This window comes from Erpetoichthys calabaricus, chromosome 5 (genome assembly GCF_900747795.2).
Source record: "Erpetoichthys calabaricus chromosome 5, fErpCal1.3, whole genome shotgun sequence".
Classification (NCBI taxonomy): domain Eukaryota; kingdom Metazoa; phylum Chordata; class Cladistia; order Polypteriformes; family Polypteridae; genus Erpetoichthys; species Erpetoichthys calabaricus.
This window is the reverse complement of record NC_041398.2, coordinates 180,081,886-180,101,351: the sequence shown is the minus strand read 5'-3', so window position 1 is coordinate 180,101,351 and position 19,466 is coordinate 180,081,886. Positions and strand designations below refer to the sequence as shown.

General features: G+C 36.4%; 1 protein-coding gene across 2 annotated transcripts in view; it reads left to right on the top strand.

The window, feature by feature from the left end:
* sh3bp2 (SH3-domain binding protein 2) overlaps nt 1-4,739 on the top strand; it is a 111,034-nt gene extending 106,295 nt beyond the window's left edge. For both annotated transcript variants that reach the window (XM_028802269.2, XM_028802268.2), the window contains 2 exons: nt 375-434; nt 2,500-4,739. In XM_028802269.2, coding sequence (XP_028658102.2) covers nt 375-434; nt 2,500-2,637 — 198 coding nt within the window. In that variant the 3' untranslated portion in view covers nt 2,638-4,739. The remainder of the gene's footprint in view (nt 1-374; nt 435-2,499) is intronic.
* The last annotated feature ends 14,727 nt before the right edge of the window (nt 4,740-19,466 follow it).

Sequence of the window (19,466 nt, the reverse complement as noted above, 5' to 3'; positions counted from 1 at the left end):
AACTTTTCAAATAGAGTATATATAATCATTGAACCTAACTCCCTTTTCACTCTTGTCAATATAAAAATAAGATTAAAACAGCAATATTAAAAACTCAGTTAATTTTCCTAGTTGTTCATCACTACTGTAAATGACTGTTTCTTGGATCCCAATTCACTAGTTTGCACTTAGTTACAAAAGTGAATTATTTTCATGTAGATTGCCTCTGAGTTCCCAACCTAATCTAAACCTGATTAGTAATTACATCTTGGTTATACGTGGGTTGCTTAATTTGAAGCATTTTGTTCTGTCTTGTTTATCAATAAATTTAGGATAACATATGCAACATCTTATTTATTAAAATTGTACATCATCTTATTCTTTCTTATACAAAGGTTTTGGTTGTGTGGGATGGAAGTTTAAACAAAGGAAGGAATTACAGAATATATGAAAAGGTCAGTCTGAATTTAACATTTATTTATTTAGTTTTCTGTTACAGATGTACATAGTACTGTGAAACTATTACTTGTTTAGACTTGACGACTTAGATGTACAGTATAAAATAAAAGTAAAAAAATAATGTTAATGGCGAGATTACTCTGACATTGCTGACAAATGCTGTGGCTAACAGGGAGTCCATACACCCTGGAAAAGTATTCTTTAATACCGGTATTGCAGCCATATTAAAAACGATGGACTGTTTTCCTTTCTAGTGGCCAGAAATCAGATATTAAAACAAAGGCAAATGACATTAAAGACAGGAACTATTTAGCCTACTTTTAATTAAGTTTCGCTGTCATTTACTGACAACAGAATGAAGCTCATAGGAGAGTACATTTGTTTTAATGACATTTCACTCAGGTCTCCAGTAATCACATGTTCTTCCTCATAGAAGAAAAAAGCATTTTCCTAGTGAGGAAAGTACTGAAATTATTTTCTCGAGTCATTTCCTAGTGGAAGGTCAAACTCATATCCTGTATCATACCCTTTTCTTTATCATGGTGGTTAAATAGGCAACTTAGTTTCCATATCTTACACCTAGGACTGTGTTGCTGTGAGAAAGCAGCACAGACTACTCTGCCACACTTGTACCCTTTATCTTGTGAAAATGAATGAAAATCAGCTACAAACAAAAAACGTATAGTCACCAAAATTAGACTTAGAATTAATGTCTGATCCTTCACCAGGGGAGCCTGTATTCGGGTAAAATTAATTTAAAACAGAATATAGTTGAGCAGCAAAGATCAAACACTGAACTAAATAAAATTCAGGAGAAAGAGTTTCATATCATCAAAAATAAGTACTTCAGCTAACATAATGTGAAAATTGAAAGTAAACAAGTAAAGCATAAATCTAGCAAACCAGTACCTAAAATTTAAATTTAGTTTCAGTATAGACTAAACGTATTAAAATGACAATGGTATGGTCTTATGAATTCTTCTAAATACCTCTCCAAATTACTTAGTTGCAAGTACAGGACTAGCACACCTTACCATTTTTATCTTCCTAATATGTCCAGCCTGCTACCATTTTCAGAACAAAGTATTGAAATATTCAACTATAGTCAAGTAACAAAATCTATCCAAATATTACTCTGATAATAAATTAATTTTAAAGTAAAAACCCATAATACTTATAAGGTATTATTCCGCAATCTCCTTTCTAAAAAACCATAATGGGCATGAGGCTTTGAAGAAAATATTTTTTTACTAACTCAGCTTGAAAATAATACGCATGTAACAAAACTTAAACACCCTGTGATACTATAGAAAGGTTTGAGATGACTTTCAGTGATTTATCTTAAAAATTTATTAAACAAGACCTCATGTGTAGAAAAATGTATTTATTATACAAGACCTCTTGTGTAGAAAAATGTATTATACAAGACCTGTGCTATAGACAGTAGTATTTATTAGACACTAATAAGTTGAAAAAGGATGCAGAGTTTTCTTCTGCTATCTTGATGTCCGCTCATCTTCTTCTTCTTCTTTCAGCTGCTCCCATTAGGGGTTGCCACAGCGGATCATCTTCTTTCATATCTTTCTGTCCTCTGCATCTTGTTCTGTTACACCCATCACCTGCATGTCCTCTCTCACCACATCCATAAACCTTCTCTTAGGCCTTCCTCTTTTCCTCTTGCCTTAACATCCTTCTCCCAATATACTCAGCATCTCTCCTCTGCATATGTCCAAACTAACATAATCTCGCCTCTCTGACTTTGTCTCCCAACCGTCCAACCTGAGCTGACCCTCTAATATACTCATTTCTAATCCTAGTTGACATTTTGGAATGGTTTGTGTCCTTGCTTAGAATTTGATTCTGTTTCTTTTCCCTGCACTGAATGTAACTGAAATTATAGTTGGGGCTGGACTGATTTTCATGTATTGCTAAGAAGTAAATGTATTGAATTGTTTGTTCAGGGAATTATGTAAAAACTGTCTTTAGCTACATTTTTTCCTCAAAAAATGTTGAACAAGGATTCTTCAATATTCTAATGGCTAATGGTGTTCTTTTCTTCAGGATTACCAGTTTTTCTTGGAAGCAGATAAAATATTTCACTCATTAACTGAACTTGTTGAATACTACCATGCCAATGTGCTCCCAAGCCATGATAAACTGTGCCTGAAAGTGCCCTTTACCTTCAATAAACCGAGGTGATGACTCATCTAGAAAAAAATGGATGTTGCACTTCTCACCAAGAATGAATCAGCTAACAGAAGCATGTGTGTATCTGAAGTGCTAACAGAAGCATGTGTGTATCTGAAGTGTTTTCATCCTGTTATGGGAAAATGATGTAGACACTCACTCATTATTGACATGTCTATAATGTGTATAAAATGTATATTATGGACACTTAAAGTAAGATTTATGGCATATAAATATTGCACATAGTTCTTAAAATGCTGCTAGGTTTATAGAGTGTTTGGGTTATTCTGATAACGGTTAAAAGCTACTCAAGGAATTTCCACCTTAGAGGGCTCCTTGCAAAGCGACTCTAGCATGGACTCCTATAATCTGTTTTTATAATTATACAAGTCTACAAATACTAACTAATGGATGCCATAAGACTCACAAATATTCTAAATTACAAGTCTATGTAATAACAATTGTCCTTGCATTGGCAATACAACTAATTTTCATTTTTTCACCATGTTAATAAACAAAATGAAAGTGTATGCTCTAAATTGTATAATGTACAATGTGATATTACCAACATTTAACATTTTGCATACAATTGTGTTTATAAGGTATGAATTAGGTATGACATAACATTACTTTCAGAAAATTAAATGGAACTAGGCTGAGCCAGATAGGACAAAAAAGAGCCACACAAAAATAACCTGCTTTATATTTTAAAGGTGTGCGCTTTCCTGTGGCAAGTTTAAACAGATGTTAATTTGACTGACTGGTATTGTAATATGAAGCCACTTCCATTTCAGATAAACTAATTTATAGTTTGAGACTTTGTTGCGCTGAATTATCTCAAGGGTAGAAAGAACGTACTTGAGACTTAAGTCAATAAATGGGAAGGGAAAAGCATCATGTCTTAATGGGGAATATCAAGTTAAAATATTTCCATATTGTATACTGTCAACAAAATAACAAAGTACTAAATCAGACATTGGTATAATAATAGTAATAACAAAGGTGTTGTTATTAATTATAGAACTATGATTTTATCAAACTTGTAACTCAGTCCCTCATGGAAAACTTTGGTGACCATTTACATTGTGTAAGAATCCTTTGCAGAAAACATACAATGTACACTGAGAATATTGACTGTGGACTATGCACTTTACTCTACTTGTCATTACATGTATTTATAGACTTTGAACCACTGAAAAGGTTCTGCTAGTCTGCTTTTAAGTGGTGCTATAGTAGTGCAGATCATGAAAAGAAGAGAATAATTGATCTATCATTTTTCTAACCCATTTATCCAATCTGACCTTTTTGTCATATCTATGAACAAATAGATAAATATTTGTTTGATTTTTTATGAATCAAGAAATGAGCACAATGCTTTATTTCTCTAATGTATTTTAGAAAATGTAATTAAAATAAAAAAAAATCCAGAAAGGTTTTTTTAAATAAAATTATTTATGTGAAGAAAATTATACATTGTGACAAATTCTTATTTAATTATATAGTAGTACAATATGAGATAGGGTTGTCGATATAAGTACTGAGATTCGATTCCATTTTCAATATCCAATACAATATATTATGCAAGTATATTATGGAACTTTACATTATATAGTAAAAGTGATTAAATATAATTTTAAGATCATGCATAATAAAGTAACACGCTACGGCAGCATTTTTTGTGACAAAATTTTAAAAATTGAGGGAGCAACAGAGCCTCTGTTGCCCAGCTTAACCCTGAAGCTACAGCACAGGATAAACCTGACCCGCAGGTAAAATTACTGCAGACCCTTGTCTTGATGCGTTAAACATTTAACTGAGTACAAAAAATGTTTAACCTGAAGAAAAAAAAAACATCCCTTACATTTACACTTATTAATTACTGTTTCCATAATTTAGAAACAATGTGCCACTCAAACTTTTTTATGCTTGCAAATCTTGCTTACACGCCTGCATGTATCTTGCGGTTTTCTGTCCCCATTTGCCACAAAGCCAGAGTATTTCCAGACGCCACTCCAGCTTCCTTCTTCATCAGTTAAGTGTGCTGATGAAAGCTCTGGTGCTGCTGAAATTGCCATTTTATTAACACCTGTGTGTGGATGGAAATAGAACAAGAAGTCAAGCCATGGGGAACTGGAAGTGCATTCATAATGTAGGCTGTAGAATCGATACCATGAAAAATGAGTATTGAAGTCATTTTAAAATGTTAAAAATCAATACTTAATATTTAATAATACTCAATATTCCTATACTTTTGACAACCTGAATATGAAAAGTTATATTTTACTGATCATTACTATTATAATTATTATTAAGATTCAGGCCATCATTCATTTAAAATATAATTTCCTCCCACAGTCCAAAGACATGCAGGTTAGGTGCATTGGCGATCCTAAATTGTCCCTAGTGTATGCTTGGTGTGTGGGTGTGTGTGTGTGTGCCATGCAGTGGGCTGGCGCCCTGCCCAGGATTTGTTCCTGCCATGCGCCCTGTGTTGGCTGGGATTGACTCTAGCAGACCCCCATGACCCTGTGTTAGGATATAGCAGGTTGGAGGATGGATGGATATAAAGCAATACAAATTGGTACAGATAAATGTCTAAAGTTTACTGATGCTTGTGAAGTTAGTTTTCCAGCACCAGTTCTATGGTAATTCATATAAAAAAAGATAAAAATATGGGTTATTATTTTTGACAATAAAATTAAACACAGCTAATAAAATCTAAAATAAAAAGTGTATGTACACATATATATATGTATACACACACACAATATATACAGTATATAACACACATGTATATTATGTATGTATATATATACAGTAAATATTGTACACAGTAAATGACATATACAGTACATACACATTGTATGCAGTATGTTTTATATATATTTATTTTTATATACATGTCATCTGATTTACAGTGCAGAATACAATTATTGCAACCTATTCAGAAAATGTAATTGATTATATATAGAATGCTTTGCATGTTTAGATGTTCAAGGTTAAAATAATGTTGTATATAAACGTCTATGCATGGAAGTGTGTGTCTGTCCGGCCTGGTAAGGGCTCTGCCTCCAATGAAGCAGAAAACTTGCTTAACCGCTAATAACACAAGCGAGGTCAGCACATCAGCATAACGAAACCTCAGAAGAAAGACAAAGTCGCTTAGCCACTAACATCAGCAAAAAGGTATCCCTTTTACTTTTCCTACCGCCGCTAATATACATGTGAGGCGTACATGTCGGCAAAACGAATCCTCCTAGGAGAGAGATGCCCAGAGTAGTTCCTTTCAATTACCTGACATCTCTACATTTCAATTTTTTTTCTGACAATTTCAATAGTTTTTAGGACCCCGAGCGTTTTACAGCATTGGCTTACACAGCTAGTATCATATAACAGAAAATAATTAATTGGTGCCATACAGTGTCTTCTTGAATTAAGTATACTGTATATACATACTATAATGAAATTCCATAACATTCAGAATGTTCAGGTAGGCTACCACACCTCATGTTTGGATTAGGTCTGACACCACACAACCCAGAATGTAACAGATCTGAATGGATGAAAATATTAACATGTTAAAATATTCAGCATAAAATCTTATGGTAGATGAAATGTAAAGTTATATCATATGAATAGTATACGGTGTATGAATGCAAATACTAGTCTTACAACTCCACTAACACTTTCAGTAACAATACATTGATCCTTCTTTAACAAAAATCTTATATAAAGCAATATATCACTTGACCTTTAAAATTTTACATTCGTAGAATCATTATTAAAAATTATTACAAAAATCAAACAAGAGGATATACTGTAGTAAAGGGTAATATGTTTAACATATAATAAGAAATTAAATGATGAACTGACAAAAAGCAATGGGCGATTAGATTGTTTTGCCTGTTAGAAGTGTCAAGGTCTCACTTGAAATTAAACTTTAAACAATCAGATTTAAACGAAGAGTAATTTACGTTAAGAAATTTGAAGACAGTGAAAGCATATAAGACAACACACTAGAGAGCACAAAGTATAACACATTTTTCTTAGTCTTTAGTTACAGTTTTGTTTGTTTTTGTAAAAACACAAAATATATTTATTTTTTATTAAGATTTTTCACTTATAAAAGTTTATTTGGATTATTCTTGAATTTTCAGATTGTCATTATTAGGGTTTGATTATCTTTGCTGAGGGAAAAAAATGTAATTAAATTAAAATACTGAAAAAAAGCTAATGTAAAATAAAAAGGGCACTATTCACTCTGCTCTTCTTTCTGTGCGTATATGCTCAGTTATAGAGTACAATGATTGACCATTATAAAAAAAAAACTATTATGTAAGCAGCAGGATTATTAAATACTGACATATTGGGTCTTTAGGAAACCTTTACAAATGTCAGAATATGAAGTTTAGTATGCCAACTACAAGAATGTGCAGTTTCAGAATCAGCCAGCCATGAATCAAAGCAAATGTAATATAGATTTGGAAGAAAAAAGTGTATTATAAGTATGAATGTTCCTTACTAGAACATATTCTAAGGAATCGTTACTCATACATTAGAAGACAAAAATTACTAAACCACAGAATATAATCAGTATCTTAGTTGTAGGTTTTAAGGTAACGTTTTGTGTTTGTTAAATTGCAGTTCCTATTTTTTTTCTAAACGTAATCTGTTTATCTGTTAGTTGTGTTTTAATATTTTTATAATATGCTTTAATGAAAGGACTATATTAAAAAAACTGACAGTACTACTACAGAAAAGCATGTATTTCAGTATCAGAGAATTAAATAATTGTTTAATCAATCACAAATTACTTCACAAATGTGTCAGGTTACAGTAAATAAAATACCACAATCTACATTTCTGTTTGCCACCGAAAACTTCATTTTTAATGTCCTGTAACATAACAGCTTTCTAAATGTTTTATGTTTTTGGACATTCTCTTGTTTCTGCAACATTTTCAATGTTTTTACTCCACTGAGTGACTGGACATATGCACCCATCCACTAAACTCACTCGACACTTGTAGTCTGTCTGGATGGAATTATTTGCAAGGCAGGAACTAAAGCTTAATTGTGCACTGGTGTCTGATACTGTATATGCAAAACATTCAACATTAACAAAACAAAAACAAAAATGCAAGATTAACAAAAGTTTACTTGGAGCAATCATTAAAGTGAAACAGTATGTTAACTATTGACAAAGAGGTTCAAATGGTTGTAAGTATGAACGTTGATATTATTTATTTTGTTGATTAATTTATTCTTGTCAAAGTTTTTGTAAATAGAAATCTGTAATTTCTGAAATGTCTTTGTAATTATTAAAATGTAACAAGTCTACATAAGTATCAGATGTTATACTGAAATTTTGAGATTAAAATTTATATTTTTCTTACAATACAGATAATACTGTATTATATATTGCAGTTGTCTATTTAATGTGTTTTCCTTTAATTAACAGTGAATAAACATATTTTTCCTAAGTCACAGCAATTATAAATAAAAGAACGAGATATTCTGCAACTGATTATCTATTTGCCAAATTAGATGGGAAACAAGTGTATTCACTAAAATAAAAGGTGACCACTTCAGGTATTTTCATGGTGAAAGCACTAATTTTAATTTTTTGAGAGTGGATGGATTAATAATGATTTCCCTGCACCCTTCAGTTGATACTGTATTTTACACTGTATGTGTCATTTCTTATCATGTTCTGTATGTGCAGTAGCTTCTTTATGTAACAGCAATGTAGCAATCTATATATTGTGAACAGCAGGGGGAACCACTGAGCCTCTAAAACCTAAGACACAACTACACGTCACTATCCTGGATTCAAGCAGAAGATATCCTTACTTTACAGTATCTTCGTAGACCTCCAAATCCTTTTCCACAATAGTATAATACAATATGCTCTTTTTCTCTCCCTCCACAACTCCCACATAGGCTCATGCACTCTTCTCCCCACTCTGACTACTCATGCAAGAAACTTGGATTCTTTTATGTCGGAAGCAGGCTGAAGCCCTTCAAAGAAGTTATAACAATATCCTGCAGCTCCCCCTGATGGTCCTCAATATCCCCAACAGGGACTGCAATTCCCAGCATGCCCTGCAGGTATACATATGAGAGTATCACCAGTGAGATGCTGCCATCGTTTGCACAAAGAGAAGACATAACACCCAAAAGCGGCCACCTTCTGTTCTTCCAAGCGGGCCTACTGTCCTGTCAAGGAATTGGCACTCATCCTCGTTGGGACACCAGAGACCATCCTAGTCCTTCCATTATGGCTTCCCGCCCTGGCAAGGAACCTGCCTCCAACCTGGTCGGGACAGCAGTCCATCCAACATAGTACTAACAATATATATAATGGAAAATTGTCTGAATCATTCATTCACCCATCAATAAAAACACTTATTTCCTGTTAAGGTAAAAAAACAAATTTGGCAGGATAGTACATCTAGGTCAGTAGGTATTCGCTAAGAAGGAACATTTTGATATGGCAATATTTAGGGGTGAACCCCCACCTGAATAACAGAAAAACTAAACACCTTAAAATTTCAAAAATGCCGGATTTGATGGAGATTTGGTTAAGTTACAGAAAAAACAAAGCTTTTTCAGTTCTTGTTATTTTTAATAATAATACAGTGAGGGTGCTATTCTAACCACCGTGTCCTTTTCTCAGCACAGCGCTAAGAAGAGATCGTACAAGTAGTAGGGCTTGTTGTGTATGCAAATGAAGGCCTCTGGAAGAACAGAGCACTAGGATGGAAGGAGTGAAGAAGGTGAAGTGTTCTGCACAGGAAGGACAGAGGAGATCAGGGCCTGAAGGGGTCTTTGATTTCATATACTAACGTCAACGTGCTCCGATCTCAACAGTACTCTGACTCCTCGATACAATATACTAAAATAAATGTGGCCTGATTTAGAACAGTGACAGTCCCCAATCCCACAAACTCAGGTGGAGGTGGCACCTTAATATCGTAAACTAAAACAGATGCACTCCAATCTCCAAAGTGGACCACTAGACTAAAATTTAAAGTAAAATATATGATGCATAGTGAGGGGGAACAAGACTTTGCCAGCAACAGAGTACATACTGTATGGTTTTACTTCAACCACTGGATGGGATGATATGTGGTGTGAGCTGTGATGTGAAAGGAGGAAGACTTGGCGAAGCTCACATACAATGTGTTTAGCAAGAAAGCTTGAGCTGGATTGTCAGGAAGGGAGGGAGACCAACAAAAGCAGGTAGTGAATGCTTCAGTTGGAATACTAGAGCAACTCAGTTAATGCATTTCTCATGACCAAAAGGGGTGGCCAACTGTACATATACTGTAGTTCTTGAGATCATTTCTTTTAAACTGTTCTCTTCTGCACAATCCTTTCTTCTGTCTTGCTTTGAACCTCAATACTTCATAAAAAGTTCTTCTCTTCAGTGTTTACATTTCGAACTCCCATGTCGTCTTATCTATATCAACAAAAACATCACCATAGCACATTTACAGGTAGAAGGCCAATGCTTGAAGTGGGCCAGTACTCACACACGCAAACCATGGGAACAAACCACAGTACCTGCTGTTTTTTTGGTTCTGCCTCAATCACTACATAAAACAACCCCCAAATTAAAACATTCAGTTTGTTGCACTAAATGTGCTGCCTGTAAACGACATTGCTGTTTGTAATAAGTTAATGTACAATATGATTCAGTGTTACAACTTTATTGTCTGTTATGACTAGGGCAAAAAAAAAAAGAATCTTGAACATACAACTGATGAAAAACACAAAAAACTAATGCTTGAGTGAATGACATAAGCAAATGAAAATCATAACCATACTGTATAATAATAATAGTAGTAGTAGTAATAATAATAATAATAGTAAAAACTCCCAAAAATTCCCATTCCCAATTTAAAACAATAGTTTCTTCTAAGGTTTGGAGTGACTTTCAAAAAACACCAAATCAGCTAAATGCATTCTTAACCTCTTCCTCCACGTTTATGCCCACAGCAGGTTGCTTCTTGCCAATGCTGCTGCGATAATCACTGACTCTCTATAACCCTAAACTGTGCAGATCAAATTTATTCCTCAGCACATGCAGGTTTAAATGTATACTTATGATTTATATTAATTTCTTGATTTCACACTATACATATTGTGGCGGACAGCTGGGGATCTTGCCCAGCCAGGAAACCTGAAAGGACCGGGAGAGGGACAATACCTCCCTGGTCTGCATGGGGGCCATTGGATCAGAGCTTAGAAGCTTATCCCTGTTGGGGTCCATGGCAAGAGATTCCAGGCAGACCTGGAGTGCTTCCGGGTGCTCATGTGGCACTTCCGTCACACCAGGAAGTGCCATCAGAAGATCATCAGGAAGCACCTAGAGCACATCCGGGGCAGTACAAAAGAGGCCGCCTCACTCAATCAGCTGAGCCAGAGTCAGGTGGAAGAGGACAGAGCTTACGAGGAGAGGAGTAGAGGCGGCAAAAGACTTGAGAGAGAAAGCAAGGGACTGAGTGTGGCTAATTGAGCATTGTGTGGTGCTATATAGGAGAAAAACCATTAAATGTGTGTGATTTTGGACATCTGGTGTCTGTCTGTCTGTGTATGGGGGCTGAACTTCCACAATATCCTTAATCCGTTTGTCCCTAGCTATCACAGGACATTCAGAGCATGCATGTGCACAATGATATCGACCATATCAGACAAAATATTTTGCAAAATAACTCAATAAAATATTTTTTTTGAGTGGCGAGAATAGGCTCCCATACCTTGTTTAATATTGGAATAATTAAAAAATATTAGAGTGGTAGGGAGTGGCAGCTGGAGAAATTCCCAATTTCCAAGATGTTGAAGACATAATGGCTATGATTATAATGATTAAGACTGACTGACACATAGTGCTGGGCACTAAAACAACAAAAATAATTCTCACAAAATAGCTTTTCCTCAATAGAAATATAAGACATAGTCGATACAATGTCGATAGAACTCATTCCATTCCTGTTTTGACAGACAACACAAAATCCAATGATAATGAGAATAGTGCCATGCCGAACCAATTTTGCGGCTGGAGTAGAGTTACAGACACGCCAGGTTAGGTTGATGCACACAGCACTGAGTGTAGGAGTAACATCTGCCAGCAGCACAAATGGTAATGTTTGTACGTCAGGAGTGGGAGCGAGGTAAAAGAGAAAATGAGTACAGGAAATGTTAACGAAAAGTCGAAAAAAATAAGTGTTACCAAAGAAAACACAGAAGACACAGCCCAAGGTTCGAAAGACGAGGACATTGTTGAAAAGAAGGATTTGGTAGTGTGGAGATATTTTGTTGATTTAAAGTCCGACAAGAAGTAGAGTAGTGTGCACTACAAATCGTGTCAAAAGTATGTTCCCACAAACACAGGTAATACCACTAATCTTTTGTACCATCTGTAGCAGTGCCATCCTTTAAAGCGTGCACAATGCAAACATTAGACTTTTCTGCACCAATGGGGATTTCTTGTGGCTTTCTTTTTTTTTTGGCCTTGGAGCATAAGCTGACCACAATTGAATGAACGTGTCAATTTTGTTTATGTTCTCCTTCGTTTACATTTAAAAGCTTTTTCTACTGAGGATACACAGAATGTTTTTTGTCAATTACTTTGCGGGTTTGTTTCCTAAATATTTAAGGGTTGGAAAATGAGAGACTGACTGACAAAGGAAAGAATACAGTATAGAGATAGTTTTTTTGAGATTATATTTTGATTAGAACTGAACAAATAATTTACTTTGTGTTCTGTAAAACTTGAAAGCTTTAGGATTTTAACTTTAGATTTAAGATTTTAGAATTAAGATTTTATTTTATTTATTTGGAGTTGATCAACACATTTAGTGTGTTCTGTAATACTTGAAAGCGTTTTACTGGTCAGAACTGAGACTTTTTATTTTGTATAACCTATTTTATTTATTTTCAATTGACCAAAGAATTTATTTGTGCATGTTGTTTGTGTTATCCAGTAACACTTGAAGCTTTTGACTGGTCAGAATTAAGATTTAATTTATTATATATACCTATTTTATTTATTTGAAATGCAGTTGTATAATGTTGTACAGTATATTTGTCATGTATTTTATCACATCTTTTTGTCTTTGATTTTTGGTTCATATATAGGGTGTGATAAAAGTTTTTTTTGAATTCCTGGTTTTTAATTTGGCTTGTTTAAATTACCATGCCTTTTTTTCTGATCAATTTCTATTCCTGTTGCTAGTTTTTTCATCCTTAGCAGTAGAATGTAGACAAAACAAAGGAGATGATTGTTGACTTTAGGAAGACAAAGAGTGACTATCTGCCACTGAATATTGATGGCTCAACTGTGGAGGTCATCAATAACACCAAATTCCTGGGTGTCCACCTGGCAGAGAACCTCACCTGGTTCCACAACACCAGCTCTTTAGCCAAGAAAGCCCAGCAGTGGCTTAAAATTAAAGAAAATGTACTAAGTAATTGTAACACAAAAACTGACTTATTCAGTTTTAACACGAAAAGATGCCGATGCAAAAAGAGAAGAAGCGGGCCGCTAGGGTGGAGAAAAGAAGAGCTGCTCAGGAAGCAGCAAGCATATCAACCTCTGAGCAAACAAATGCTAAATGTACAGAGAAAGAGTAAGAAAACTATGTAGGGTGCACTCAGCATTTATGACAGGCTAACGCAGAGCAAAAGAGAATTGCTTGAGCAACTGAGAGCAAAGTACAGCCCATACAACAAAGACAGGTCAACCCTGAGCTAAAGAGAATCGCAAGAGCAAATGAGACTGAGGAAGAGGCTAATTGACTTCGGTAATCAGTGGTCAAATGTGCCAGAATTGCAAAGGCAAAAATGAGACAGAACAAAACGCCATTCAGCGACAATAAAGAGACGCTGATCGCGTGAGAATAACTAGAACACTCTCAGTCAAGTATATTCACTGCACATTACCGTGCAGTACGCCGTTACTGGTATATAATATTGCTATTACAGGACCAAAAAACCATGGCAATCCTTGTATAATGAAAAGAGCGCCATTAGTACCTAACACCACTTGACTCCAGGCCCATTCCAACTGAAATATAATGCCATCCTAACCCCTACTAAGATCTTCTCCAAAAAATTCAGATTTTCTTTCAGGTATATCAATGCTAAATCAAAGGGGAACAGAGCTAATCACCGCCTCACTGTACTACTCCAACATGCTCTTATGAAGTTTCTTTGTATGAAATAATCATTAGCATCCAAATCTATAGTATAGTTTATAGACATGCCTTATAAACATAGTTATTGCTAACAGCAAACCATACTGATGTGCAGTGAACAAAGGAAAAAAAGACATTATGACTAAAAAAAGTGCATGATACCTTGTATTTATATTTCTATATTTTGTATTTAAATTTTTATTTTTTATTGAGGATTTGTTCTGTTCTGTGTATTGTATTGTATTGACCCCCTTCTTTTGACACCCACTGCACGCCCAACCTACCTGGAAAGGGGTCTCTCTTTGAACTGCCTTTCCCAAGGTTTCTTCCATTATTCCCTACTAGGTTTTTGTGGGAGTTTTTCCTTGTCTTCTTAGAGAGTCAAGGCTGGGGGGCTGTCAAGAGGCAGGGCCTGTTAAAGCCCATTGCGGCACTTCCTGTGTGATTTTGGGCTATACAAAAATAAACTGTATTGTATTGTATTGTATATTTCGTAATGAAAACTATCTCATTCAAACTGCTACTTTTCCTGCTTTACTTTTTCTCTGCCAATGATGTATTTATGCCAAACTGATCGTTTTCTTCATTAAAACTAATTTCTGTGTACATAACTTATGAAAGTGGCCAGCATGGTGGGGCTAAGTAGACTGAGGTTCACATCCTGGGTTCCATCTGTGTGGAGTTTGCATGTCCCCCAACCCCTATCCACGTGCTCCGGTTTCCTCCCACAGTCCATAGACATGCATGTTAGGTGAATTGGCAATGCTAAATTGGCCCGTGTGCGTTCACCCCTTGCTTGGCTGGCTTCTCATCTATGGTTTGTTTCTGTATTGCGCCCAAAGCTTTCTGGGATAATCTTCAGTGACTTTGCTCTGAATAAGCAGGTTTAGAAGGATGACGGATGGATGGATGGACAGATGCATAAATGGTTAATTAAACCCAATTATTCTCTGTTACTGTTTAGTCAGGAAAACTATAACTTGCATAGTACATCAGGAAGATGGATTTACTATATTTTGTTGCAAAATAATGCTATTAAAAGTTAATTTTCTTGCTTATAGTGTGGAAAAACTATGATCAGAGTCTTGTATTTTCATGTATTCTTTGTCTTCTTGCGGCTTTTTTAGACATGCTGCATTTAAACTGACTTTAAAATTTAAAGCCTCAGCTAAGGTTGTAAGTTTCTTAGCTGTCTTTTTGCAGACATGTCTTCAGATTTCTGGCTTGTTTCCTATGAAGTGACCCTGTTGAACCATCCTTAATGATGGTAAAGGAATTCTTTGAATTAGAAAAAATGTTATGACACAGCATTTTAGAGGAAAAACAAGCTTATACTCTATTTGATCTCAAAAAGCAGAAGAATGTTAAATGTAAAGTGGAAGACTCTTTATTCTACCTGTCATTTCTATTTTAAATCTGCACCCCATCCCCAAAAAATGGTAGTGTTCTTATGTGTCAAAAGTTAATGTTTATTGTTACTAGTAGGGATGCACCGATACTGAAATGGGTATCTGGTATCGGCCTCGATACCACATTTTCTAAAGTACTCGTACTCGTTAAAAGTCCCCCGATACCGGGGACCGATACCACGGTCTGAGAAATGTCTATGTTTGAGCGGCATGTAAGGGGTTAATCACAGGCGCCGAGTGCCCGCCCCCAGGCCCCGGCTGCAGCTCAGAGCAGGGAGAAGGCGAGGCGAGAGATGTCAGCCGTGTGGAACTATTTCGAAGTGAATGAAGACGACAAAACAAAGGCGGACTGCAAATTGTGCTCAGCGAAATTGTCCAGAGGAGGCTCAAAAGGTAGCGCATTTAACACAAGTAATTTAATCAAGCACCCAAAATCCCAACACGACAACGAGTACAAAGAGTTTACCCACGCTTCTAAACCAACACAACCCACGCTGCAGCAAACTCTTGCAAGACGACAGAAAATGTCCAGAGACAATCCACGTGCTGTGAAAATAACACTAGGCAATTATCGAGTACATTGCATTGAGTGACCAGCCACTCTCGGAGGTAGAAAATGTGGGATTCCTGCGTCTCCTCCATGTTCTGGAGCCCAGATATGATGTCCCAAGCTGCCGCTACATGACTGACACGGAGCTGCCTAAACTACACGACTCCGTGAAAAAACATATCCACAGCCTACTGCAAGCCTCCTCTGCGTTTAGTTTCACCACGGATATTTGGACAAGCAGTGTTAGCCCCATGTCGCTAATTAGCCTAACCTCCCAGTGGATAGACGAGAGTTTCTTGTTTTTTTTTGTTAAGTTATATGACTAAAGCTGTTACCTGTAAATTTAAATCATGTTTTTATTAAGTACTCGGTATCGGCACATACTCGGTATCGGCGAGTACTGAAATGCAAGTACTCGTACTCGTACTCGTTTTCCAAAAAAGTGGTATCGGTGCATCCCTAGTTACTAGGAGAGTAGCACAGAAACACCAGCTGGTGGAAACAGAGACTTCCCCTTTACACTATATTAAGAAGTATTTAATCTCAAAACGTGCTTTCATTTTTAAACATATTAATTAAAGGAAAGGGATAGATAGGGAGTGATCTGCTACCTCTTCTGTGTCATTCTTAAATGGCCCCATTTCTAATGGACTCCTATCTTTCCTTGTTTTCAGTCATTCAACAAATTTTCAGAATAAATTTAGATTTTCATGAAAATTGGCATACAAATTACACTTACCTTCTAAAAGCTGAGAAGTATTATTTGTTGAAATGAAACATCCCCTTGAGATATAGGTACTTTCCTTCATAGTGGACAGAAAAAATGATAATTTGTTAGGTTTTCTTAGGAACTACAACTCATAAGAAAACACTCCTTTTAAATCTACATGGGTCAGCTGTAGCTCATTGGACAGCTCAAAAAAAGAGGACTTTTTAATGACATAACAAATCAATGTTGATACAGTACTGAAATACAAATGTATGAGGAGGAGAGATAAACCACCCAACAGTATAAAATATTTAAAATGTAGGCTGTTGTTATTAAATGAGAAGACATAAGAGATTACTGTGTCATTTCAGTCATTTTTATCATACGTTCAGAGCCTCATAGCTCCTTAAAACCTTTTAATAACAATTTGTTTTGTATAAAATCTGGTAAAAAGTCATCTCTTCCCAACTGCAATGAGAATCAACATCTAAACATTTCGAAAAACCATTATCATAAACCAGAATGCTAAACCATCAATGTAATCTGAACAAGAACTGCCAGGAGTCATTAACATGATTGTGACCAAAGCCAAAATGCTAAAACTGTGAACAAAATAAAGAACTACCGTATTTTTTGCACCATAAGACGCACCTGACCATTAGATGCACCTAGGTTTAGAGGAGAAAAACAAGAAGAAAAATATTCTGAACCAAATGGTGTACTAATATGTTTAATAAAATATAGCAGAATAATATTTCAACCATGTAAATTCAACAGCGGTATTAAGAAACATCATCACTGTCATTAACAAATAAGGAGAGACTTTAAGGTTCAAGCACTCTTCTAGTTTTATGGAAACCCCAAGAACTCCTCATCGCTAGTGTCAGAATTTATGAAGCTCAGTTGTTCACAATCACTTTGCAGGAGCACGCACCTATAATCACGTGGCACAACCTGTCCAAAGCCACCAGTGGACAAAGCACGTTTGGACCAATGCTTCCTGAAGTTATATCGCCAGTCTTGTCCCATCTATATTTGTAATGCCACAAAGCCCTTCACCTCGTGTTTTGTTGTGGGTTTCCAGTTTGAAAAACGAGAATGCGGTGCAAGCACAGCCCTCGATTCAAAAAATTGCTCTGCATACCTGTTTGTCTCGTCTGACAGTAGCTGAAAGGCAGCTTCAGGAAAGAACAGCCTGAAGTAGTCCAGCGGCTGGTAATCTGTTGAGTCCAACAGCAAGCCATACTGTCTTGTGAAGTCCGGTAGCCAGTTTGGCTCCCACGGATCAATGTCTAGGTATTCCTCCCACACGAACCTTGCCATAGGTGCACGAATGCGCTCAGCTGGGGCGGCATCGGCTGGTGTCCCGATCAGTTGATGCCAGTTCCTCACTCTCTTGTTCGATCTCCTGATCACTCTCAACAAAAGTCCGACTCAGTGATAATGCGCAAAACATTTGTTTTCTGCACTTGCTTCGCTCCCTCGTGAGATGTCGATGCCATCTTGCCATTGTTTACATTTGTTTACATTTTGCAACTCACGCACACGCAAGGATTAGATGCCGAGCCAATGAGTCTAACATTCCTCCAAGCACAGAGGGAATGCCTGTAACGTAACAGTGAGTTTTGTCGCCCTCTACCCCAGATGTCAACTTTTGTCAGATAATACACATCATGGTCTGTGACGCAATATTCGCTCCATAAGACGCACAGACATTTCCAGCCTTCTTTTGGGGAAAAAAAGTGCGTCTTATGGTGAGAAAAATACAGTAATTTTTTTTTTGTTAAATGTTAACCAGAAAACCAGACACTAGAAGAAAAAGACTAAGATTTCAATCCATAATTTCGGACAAAGACTTTGAACAATACAGTGGGTTTTATAGTAAAGCCTTTGTGAGATAACATGTAGCATGTGGCATATAGCATACCCAATTATCCTACCAAAAAATCGACTAAAGCTACACAATGGCAGTGTTACACACTTAAAGTTAGGGAACAAAAATACTGATATTTTTCTTAAACTAAATTATTTAGACCAAACATATATGTGGTCATAATCCTTTAGCAATAAGCTTTCAAAATATCCATAACAGATGAACAGAAAAAAAAATGTGAAGAAACAAAATTTCCTAATATGCTTGATGTCTGCCTTAAAACAGCAAAACTTTACCATTCCTTCCAGATAGGGTTTATGAGCTGCACTATAACAGGCTTGACGACAGTGCTTAGCTTTCTTCCACTCTAGCTGGACCTTACCATTTAAAGGGCAACATTACATTCATTCCCAGATTAGGGACATTTTGCTTCTGGCATCAAGCTTTTATGGTTTTACTATCTCACTCATGCATTGCATGCAAAAATCATCTTAGCATCAGTCAGTCAGTCAGTCATTGTCCAACCTGGGGTCTAACACAGGGTCACAGGGGTCTGCTGGAGCCAATCCCAGCCAGCACAGGTCACAAGGCAGGAACAAATCCCAGGCAGGGTGCCAGCCCACCACAGGGCACACCCCCACACCAAGTACACACTAGGGACAATTTAGAATCGCCAATCCACCTAACCTGCATATCTTTGGACTGTGGGAGGACACCGGAGCACTCGGAGGAAACCCATGCAGACACAGGGAGAACATGTAAACTCCACACAGGGAGGACCCGGGAAGCAAATCCAGGTCTCTTTACTGTGAGGCAGCAGAGCTACCACTGTGCCACCGTGCCGCCCTCATCTTAGCATTTTAATATAAATTCTAATAGAGGCAATAAGCTTTCAAAAATATCCATAACAGATGAACAGAAAAAATGTAAAGAAACAAAATTTCCTAATATGGGGTCCCAGTTGTTAACAGAATGCAACACCCTGCTACAAATGTTGCTTTTTCCCTCTACCATTGAGCATTCACCCCAAATCTCCTGAATCAACTAAGATCTAGCTTGAATAAGTTCTCAAACACCGCCTAGGGTCACTTGAAGCC